The sequence below is a fragment of the Limulus polyphemus genome, unplaced genomic scaffold (genome assembly GCF_000517525.1).
Source record: "Limulus polyphemus unplaced genomic scaffold, Limulus_polyphemus-2.1.2 Scaffold295, whole genome shotgun sequence".
NCBI lineage: Eukaryota > Metazoa > Arthropoda > Merostomata > Xiphosura > Limulidae > Limulus > Limulus polyphemus.
In genome coordinates this window covers 635158-645258 of record NW_013665905.1, presented here as the reverse complement: position 1 = coordinate 645258, position 10101 = coordinate 635158, and the positions used below count along the sequence as shown (strand labels likewise).

The window sequence follows — 10101 nt, the reverse complement described above, 5'->3', positions numbered from 1 at the left end:
AAGTGTGAGGGCAAAATCATTTGTGAATTGAAAAAATGATAGAGAACTTATCTTTTAACAGATTTCTGATTTTATTTTTATAAATGTAGCATAACATTCAATTATTTGTACAAAATTGTATTATTTAATGAAGTTTAAAGAGGAATTTAATGAAAAAATTCCTACAATACGTTTTAGACTGTAAACAAGTGCCCTCTAAGAAGAAATGTTTTTTTCAAAAATTTTTTTAAGATATTTCCTTTCACCTCAGCACTGGTCCTGCCATCTGTGATTGGTATCTAAACCTTTTTCTAGTCTGTTTTCTTTATAAAACTGCATCTGGGCATGTTAAACCTCAGTTGTAAAACTTTTAGCCAATCCTAGTCGAAAGTGTCAATTTCAGCACCAATTATTCCAATTGCTGTATCTCCCATTTGACAAATCATAGGATGATAAGGAAAGCACGTGATGAAACGTTGTTCTCTGGATTTTACAATATGAATGTGGGTGGTGCTTATTATAGTCACTGCCATTTTATGTAGAGGTTGTATTTAGTACTGGCCAATAGGGCTTTTCTATAGCGTTAGAAAAGTTGCTTCTGGAAAAACTGCATGGGATATACATGACTTTTATTTTTTTTATATAGTAGCTTAAGTCATGCTGCATGGTATATCTGTTTATATTAATCATTATATTGAAAAATTAACTCAAAATAGATATATTTTTTAGGAAAGAAGTTGATCCACGATTGTTAGGGTTAAGAGCTATCGACTGGCGAGTGCAAGGTCTTTACATGACCTAGGCTTAGGACTTTGAACTGAAAGAGTTTGTGATTTTTTATATCTTTTGCATTTAAATTTGTAGTTTTAAGTTAAATAATTTAGTGTAATTTTATATTTAGTTCATAATAATAATAATAATAATAATATGATTCAGTATTTAGAATGATAAACTTGTGTGATTTGTATGTAATACTACTAGTACCAGTACCACATAAAAATTTTATTTTTCCTTCTTACAATCTTTACTTTGTAGTAAGTTTGTTTTTTTTAATTTCACGGAAAGCTACACAAGGGCTATCTGCTAAATTGGACAGTGGTTACAATTTTACTACACAAAAGTTTGTAAATGAAACTTATCTAAATGTTGAGGTTCTAATACGATAATCACTCAGTGGTTCAAATTTAATGAATAATATTTTGTTGTTGAGTTTTATATTTCACTACTGAAGTTTCCAGTAAATGTAACATGATGAAATATATAAATCATGATTTCTTTGCTTTATTCTTGTATGAAACCAACGTTGACACATAGATAAAACTTGCTTAACCCTACGAATGCAGGTAGATCAAACTGCTCATTTCACATCCTTTTTACAGAGGTACATTCAAAATTTAATTGAATTACATTGCCATCAATTTACGTTAATAAACTTGGCATCAAAATGCAACTAATAATTCAAATTTTTGTAGTATCTAAATTTTGATTTATTAATTTCAAAGGGAAATATTTAAATAAACTATCAATCTTCACTTCTCTGTATTTTATTACATTTTTTTGTTCCAAATTGCCTATTTTAGATATTCTTTTTACCCCTATTTGAGTTTAACACAAAAATACAGTTATATTATAGATATTACTAAGACATAACCTAAAATTATAGTCTCCAATCTTCTTGATTTACTGAAATATAAATCAATAAGCCAAACCTACATGCAATGCCCGACTATAACACCCTGTCTTTCAAATTTTTTTAATAATTCTGTCTGACATATCTCATTCGATTATTTATTACCAGTAGAAAGAGAAGATATTAATTTACTGAATTCCTTATAAAGCTAGTTCATTCTGATGAGAATTTATGAATTATTTGACTTAAAAGTTTCATTATTTGGTATCGTTGAGTCAACTCAACCGGCCAACAGAATTATTTAAAATCAGTCTACAGCTGTCTGACAACTGCATTTAAATTAAACACACACTTTATATCTTGTTAGGTATTACCTGATAATTTGCAGCTATTGATGAATATACATATCTCTTTTTGACCATTTCCGTGAAGTATTATATAAATCAAATACTATCTAACTTCAGAAGATGTATTCGTTGTTACTTACCATGCTGAAATGGCTTTTTATAAGTTTCATTTTCATTCTTCATTTTCAGTACATCTACTTTTTCTTCTTCTTTTGTTGTTTCTGATGGAGAAAGGGCTGCAACAACAACAACAAAAAAACATAGCATATGAAAAATCAAAATATAGTATGTACACTTTAGTAAGAAAAAATAAATTCCAGTGAATTTTTGTTAAAATACAGTAGTCACTCTTCTGCTAAAATGAAGTTGTAGAACCCTTAACAAAATGGAAAAAGTAATTATATTTTAGTGGAAGAGAGGTATAACTATTGTATTATAATTTTTAGTGGAGAGAGAAAATTGTGGTAAGACTTGCTTTGATGGGTAGGCAGATGTGTTCCACTAGTTTGGAGTTTTTATTTTTGAGGGACAGTCTTTACCTTTCAGCTAAATGTTTTGGCTCACAATGTGCCATGTGTGTGTGGCATTCTGTTGTTTTACTCATCTATATGTAAAAGAAGACCTTAAAACACATTATGAATAATATAGGATCTTCCACCCCTTCCATAAATATGTTCTCTTTGGCAGGTGAATATATTTACTATGTATGATAGGATTTGTATAGATTGCAGTGAGGTTTTTAAAATACCATCAAAGTAAAAAGTTGATTGAAAATTGTTTGGCATTACATATGAAACTAAATTCTAGATTTTTTTTTTTACGACTGACACTGCTCCAATGCTGCCTGATGAACATTCAAATGTATAGGACCAGGTGGTGTGTATGTTTTTTTAATGCAACAACTTTTTTTTAAGTAATCAAAAGATTGATTACTATTACAACATTGTCAAACAGTTTCTGTTAACAAGATAAAAAAAACTGACACTGCTCGAATGCTGCCTGATGAACATTTGAATGTATAGAACCATGTTTGAATTTCTGGCTATCGGATGACCCTTCGAAAACAAATCTACTACTGAATGAGTACACATAGCCATATCACTTTACATATGTGTGCATATTGTAATATTTGTTGATTATGAGCTTTGTTGATTTAATTTTGAGAGCTGTTGTCCACTTTCTTGTTTGTTCACCTTTGAAATTGGCATTATTACAGACTTGGGTTACTCTTTCTCAACCAGAGTTGTTGATCTTATAAATCTAATTATAGGACTTAAAAATTGGAACTGGAACAGCTAGTAATTAGGGGCATATTAATGTTTAATTGAATATTACCTTCTTACAGGGTAGTAACTGGATTTTTCTCTTGTTAACAGAAACTGTTTGAATAGTAAACAATCTTTTGATTACTTAAAAAAAAAGTTGTTGCATTAAAAAAAACACACACACCACCAAAACATTATATGGTTAGGGGTGGAGAGGTAATAACATCCGCACTACTTCAATTATGTGTAGTGAATGTCTAGTGTACAAGGCATAAAGTCTATTTATTTTCTAACTAAAATGTTACTGTTAGTCTGTTCTGCTGTTTATTTATCATTTTCATTATCTATTCATATGGCTGATGTTTTCATTCAAGATGAATTTTTAATTAGTCAACAAACTTCTTAAAAGATATGACTGTTAACAACACTCTTGTGTTACTTTTTGTTATAGATGAAGGTCTGTATTTATTTTCTTATCAAACTATTAGTGCTGCTCTGGCCTGATTTGCTGTTTATTCATTATTATGTTTATTAGTTATGTTCAATTAATCAGCAATTTTATGTTAAAAACACTGAGCAGTAACCTGCTTTGAACAGTGACGTTAAATAAAGATCTGTTTTGCTTAAGCCAGCTGCAGTCATTTTAATAGGCTACAATAGTGTGCTCTTGCAATATGAGGTTACTGTATGTAGCTATAAGTATCACACACAGAAAATACATGTACATAAATATGTATTTTATACTTTTATATAAATATAAAAACATGATTACAGCTTTATAAACTTTTCAAATACATGTGAATGCTTTATCTAATATATATATATATATATATATATGGACTACCTAAAAAATAAGAGACTTTGGAATACAAACTAGTAGTTATTGTGACATCATCAGTTAATTATGCTAATTAGTACCATCAAAGGTTTAAACCTTCATTCAGTAATAGGTTCTGAACTTTTGTAAATCAAAATATACACTTCATTACAACTCTATTCAGTAGTAAACAAAATCCGTTAATATTTGCATAGGTAATAACTAATTTGCTCACATACTTTATAATTTTTGACAGCCAACATAAAGTTCTTATGTTTCAAGTATATCATGCACCCTATTCTGGCTTCTTTTTTTCTCCTAACCCTAAAAAGTCTGTTTAAGTTATCTACTCAAATGGCATTTCTCTTCACTAAGGTGTTCAATTTAAATAATTTATTAAAAAAGACAATATTTTACCTTTTTATTATGTTCAAATTTAGTTTATATCACAAAACTTTTTGGTGTACACATATAAGATTATAATTATACTTGGAGTAATCTAACTGACAATTATGTCTTAGCTGATCCACCTACACTGTTCATAAACAAGGTAAGGAACAACTTTCAATCTGCTTGTATCTAGTTAACTATAAGTATGTTCTATAAATAATTATCCACAGCCAATAATAAAGAAAGTACATTCTAACAGCAGGATTTCTTTTTACAATGCACAACTTAATTGATTATGATAGTGTAATTATAGATTTTTCTTCTCCCTAAGGAAATTGTTTATCTTCTAAAGCTTACTATTTTAGTTGTAAGATTTGCAACTGTTAAAGTTAAACCTAAGCATAGCAGGCCCGAAACAGTTATGTTCATTTCTCGCACAAGGAAATTGTTATTTGATATTTATACAACTCCATTTTTTTACTGGAGCAAAATGAGTATATACTTCTTTTTCTTCTCTAACTAAAAATTGATTCAGAATTTCCTTACGAGTAAAAACAGCAAGTGAAAGTGCATATGTAATAGAATAGAAACCTATTTAGAAAAAAAAAAAAAAAGAATGCTACAACTTTTTTTTGTTTTAAAGTTCAAATTAATCAAGCAAACATCTGTTGCTCATCTAATTTTCCCTTCTAAACAAATTGTTATTTCTTACCTTTTCTGTTGCTTTCTACAGGTGATGCTGAAGGTTTTCTCTTAGCTCCATCAGTATCTGGCGTCTTAGGCAGTATTTTACTATGTTTCCCTTTGGAAGCTGATTCAAATTGTGTTTGGCTTGATTCGTTGTCTGAAAGTCTCTCCTGAGTTTGTTTTTCCTTAGTCTTTTCAGAGGATTTCAATTGCTTCATTGATTCAACATCAGTTGACGGGGTTCTTGAACCAATCCTGCCCACTCTTTTAGTTGTTTCTATTTCAGCTGATGGAGTTTTTGATCCAATCTTGCCAACTACTTTAGGTGTTTCTATATCAGCCGATGGAGTTCTTGAACCAGTCTTGCCTACTCTTTTAGTTGTTTCTATTTCAGCTGATGGAGTTCTTGATCCAATCTTGCCAACTCCTTTAGGTGTTTCTATATCAGCCGATGGAGTTCTTGAACCAGTCTTGCCTACTCTTTTACTTTTGTCTGTATCAGCTGATGGAGTCCTTGAACTCATCTTGCCTGTTCTTTTAGTTGTTTCTATATCAGTTGATGAAGTTCTTGAACCAGTCTTGCCTACTCTTTTAGTTGTTTCTATTTCAGCTGATGGAGTTCTTGATCCAATCTTGCCTACCCCTTTAGTTGTTTCCATATCTGTTGATGGAGTCCTTGAACCAGTCTTGCCTACTCTTTTAGTTGTTTCTATTTCAGCTGATGGAGTTCTTAATCCAATCTTGCCAACTCCTTTAGTTGTTTCCACATCGGTTGATGGAGTCCTTGAACCAGTCTTGCCTACTCTTTTAGTTGTTTCTATTTCAGTTGATGGAGTTCTTAATCCAATCTTGCCTACCCCTTTAGTTGTTTCCACATCAGTTGATGGAGTCCTTGAACCGGTCTTGCCTACTCTTTTAGTTGTTTCTATTTCAGCTGATGGAGTTCTTAATCCAATCTTGCCAACTCCTTTAGTTGTTTCTATATCAGTTGATGGAGTCCTTGAACCAGTCTTGCCTGCTCTTTTAGTTGTTTCTATTTCAGCTGGTGGAGTTTTTGATCCATTCTTGCCAACTCCTTTAGTTGTTTCCACATCAGCTGATGGAGTTCTTGAACTAATCTTGCCTACCCCTTTAGTTGTTTTTCTTACGGGTGTTTCATTTCCAGAATCTTTTGAAGGGCTTCCTGAACGTGTTTTACTTGACCTAGCTTCTACTGGTGATGTTTTGAGACCACCTTGAGCAGATATGCCTTTTTTGGGAGATTGATCAACAACAGGATTTTTAACTATTTCAGCAAAACTCCTCCGTGCTGAAATCAAAATATTTGTTCTTGTAAAACAAAACACATTCTTCAATATTTACCAAAGTTATTTCACAATATATCATTTTTGCAACTGGTTACAATGTGTATAAAAGGAAAAATCAAACATTAATACACACACACGTATACACTGTGTGTGTAAACATAAACATTACCTAACCAGTTAATATTTATAGTGAAAAGAAATGACAGCATTACAAACAGTGAGATCAAACCTATGATGAAATAGAACATATTTATAATACAAAACAAGTCTTAACTAAACTGCTGCACAGCAAAACAAAGTCACAAGAACATACAGGCTATAATGTGGGGCATGAAGGTTTTGAAGGTTACTGTATAAATAGGACTTACATAGTCGTTGGTATATACCATCTATCAGTCTTAATCTCTATTCGCAAAGCCTCTCATCTAAAGAAAAAATAATAATAAACGACTTTGTATCTTTGTTTGTAGTTAAGCACAAAGCTACACAATGGGCTACCTGTGCTATGTCCACCACTGGTAATAAAACCTGATTTCTAGCACTAAATCCACAGATTTACTGCTGTGCCACTGGGGGTGAATAATAAAGAGGGAAATAAGAAAAAATAAAACAAAATAAGAGCAAGATGTGAGAGCTTAAGCCCATAGTGTCCCACATCTATATCATCCTTCACTATCTGTAGACAGTTGTGGGAAAGTGAGTGCTCTCAGAAGAAAAGAAGTAAAAAATAAATAAGAGAAGAGAAAGAAAAAGTCCTACCATTGGAGATGGTGAGTAAGAAAACCTTCCTAAAGTTGGCATCCCAGCCAGTTGTGGGTGTCACTAGTTTAGGCAACTTAATAGCGATTTTATTCTAGTATAATTTGTATGCTGTACCACTAATATTAGGTTATTAAATTGAGCTTTTACTACCATACAAGTTGAATAGCAGGTGAACCCCCGAATGTTTCATAATATAACATAGAGGCCTCCAATAAACTTGTTCCATTGACTGGTATACTTAGTGCATAATCTTGTTTAAATATTTTTCATTTTTTGGCCTTCATTATTTGTTTAGATAAACTGTATTCCTAATACATAACTTTGCATAGCTTTTATTTTTGCTTCATTTTGTTCTTTTCCATGATAGTCTTTCTCTTTCAATATTTTTTTGTGTTACAAACAGATAAGTTCTTTCTTATACTACTATATTTAACATTACAAAAATAGTGCTTTGTAAAGGTTTGGGGTTCAATCAAATTAATGCAAGAAACAAATAAGCATGCATATGCACACATCTTTATAAAATGTGTGGTAATTTAGAACATTACAATAGGAAAATAATGTCACTAATAAAATAAAAAATGCACTACAGCAGTGCTTCCCAAGTGCCGGTCTGCGGACCAGTACTGGTCCTTGAATTAATTTCTACTGGTCCGCAACATTGACTGTTGAAAGCACTGACACTTATTTACGTTTTTTTTCAATATTTGAAGACTAAAAGTTCTTTTTTCAGAAAATTCTTTTGGTATTTTACTAGTTTGCCAAAAATCTGGGAACCACTAAAGTATAGTAACCAAGTTTTACTTTAACAATAATACAGAAAAAATAGTCAAAACAGACAATTAGAAAATACATTTTTGTTAAGTAATAATGCTCTGAAACAATATACATTTAACAAAATTACTGGAGTGGAAAAGATCATACCTAGAACTTGGCAAATATATTGATTAATCAATATAATTGATCACCTATGAACATCAGTTACATCCATTAGTGTGAGGTTAAATAAGCAGTTAATCAAAATTAAGATTAAAATAATTAATGTTATGAAAATAATCAACCAATCAAAATTAGTTTCCAACTATCAAATGATCTAAATTATAACAGTATTCATGCAAATAATCAACTAATCAGAATCAACTGTTTCAATTATTACTGTTTATGATTATCCAAGAATTGAAATTAAGATTAAGTCAACTGTCACACAAATAATCAACTAATAGAACTTGTGGTTTTCAATTATTCCAACTATCCAGGTAACTGAAATAATGGGGAGGTGTTTCATGATTTGAAGGTCTTGGGTTCGATTCCCATCATCAGTAAACTTGATCACTCTTTCTTTGTTATTACAACACTATTAAGGCTACCTGCCACTGTCATTCACTTTAAACTATTGATTTGAGGAAAGATAACTGGCTACCAAACCCATTAAAGACTGGACTATTTAATGTTATATAAGTAGACACAGATCTACAAGGTGCAGATCTCCAATCTCCATTTCTTCAGAAATTGATATAAAGTCAGACATCCTTTCACAATCATATAGAATCAGAAAGAAGCATTAGATATCAGTGTTTATTGGTTTATTAATCACAACAAAAGCTTTTTTTTTAGGTTTTCTGAAATCAAAACAGCTGGAGTCTACAGCAATCCAGTTAAAGCCTCACCCAATAACTAATTATTTTTAGGCTAATACAACTATGTGAATGTCAATTAAATGTTTCCATGGTACATTTTCATGCCTTGGCTTTTTCAAAACACATCACCAATGTGTCTAGACTTTAAATATTTGTTTTAATCAAAATTAGTATTACTAGCAATAATGCCGTCCCTATGGGCAGCTGTTTGTGCTAGTAATTAATAATCGTAGTATTTATACCTCATTAAAAAAAATTTAGAAAAAAAAATAGTAAACAATGTCTAAAAAAAAGGACTTTTTTTGGGAAGTACTGCACAGGAAAAGTACTTATAATCTTTAACAGAATCTCACCAACTTTTATAAAGATACATTAAGAAAACTCAGAGTTATCATAAATATTGTTGCACCGCATATCATTCTCCATACAAACTATGCTCATTGGGTTTTGCCCCGTCTCCATAAGGTTAATTCTCTCTGTTTCTAAGGTATAAATGTAAATTTTCTCACATTTTCATTCATTATCAGTATCTATAAACACAGTTTTGTCATGATTTCAAAGATAGCAAGCACTACAGCGAACACACAATTAGAGATTATTGGGACACTCTAACATTCTTGTCATCAAAGGGTTACTTTGACTGCAGTATTGCAAAAGTCTAGGCGTGTATTATTTATGGTGATAAAGCAGATTTGACTCTTTGTGCAGATTAGTGTATGTATTATGTTTGAGAGCATATTATATGCAGAAAATTACAGTACTAATCTATCAGTGAGCTCTTCGATTAATCAATTATCAAATACCACTACTGATTAATCATTCAGCCCTACTCCTGTTCTTAAAATTACTAATATAGTTCATACTGTGAATACCTGACCCACTAAGAAAACAAGAAAATTAGTTTTTTAGTTTGCCAATTCATGTGAATGAAAGTTAAGTTAATTCAAACAAAATAATGTTGTGTTACTAATTCTTACTTAAATATCTGACTTTAAAAGTGAATTAAATAAAATTGATAGTAATTACAATTCTCTTGCTTAAGCTGATTCATATCCTAACAGTTGTTGTTCATGTAAACTGATGATGCATATAATACCTACACCACTATTATACTTATTGTATCCCAGCCAGTCTGATGAGCCCTATTATTGGGTAATGTAAGTAGCAAATGTAGTACAGTTGCCATATAACACATTATTTTTTGCTTTTATTCATGGGTTCTTAGAATTGGTATAGTCTACAATAAAAAACACAGATTTTCAAAAAAGCTTAATATTTAC

The 10101-nt window shown here is 31.0% G+C and overlaps 1 protein-coding gene across 1 annotated transcript in view; it reads right to left on the bottom strand.

Moving 5' to 3' along the window:
• LOC106457146 overlaps nucleotides 1-10101 on the bottom strand; it is a 68438-nt gene that overhangs the window by 51599 nt on the left and 6738 nt on the right. The window contains exons 3-4 of the mRNA XM_013916534.2: nucleotides 5141-6424; nucleotides 2097-2192 (exon numbers count right to left, since the gene is read on the bottom strand). Of these exons, the coding sequence (XP_013771988.2) occupies nucleotides 2097-2192; nucleotides 5141-6424 (1380 nt within the window). The remainder of the gene's footprint in view (nucleotides 1-2096; nucleotides 2193-5140; nucleotides 6425-10101) is intronic.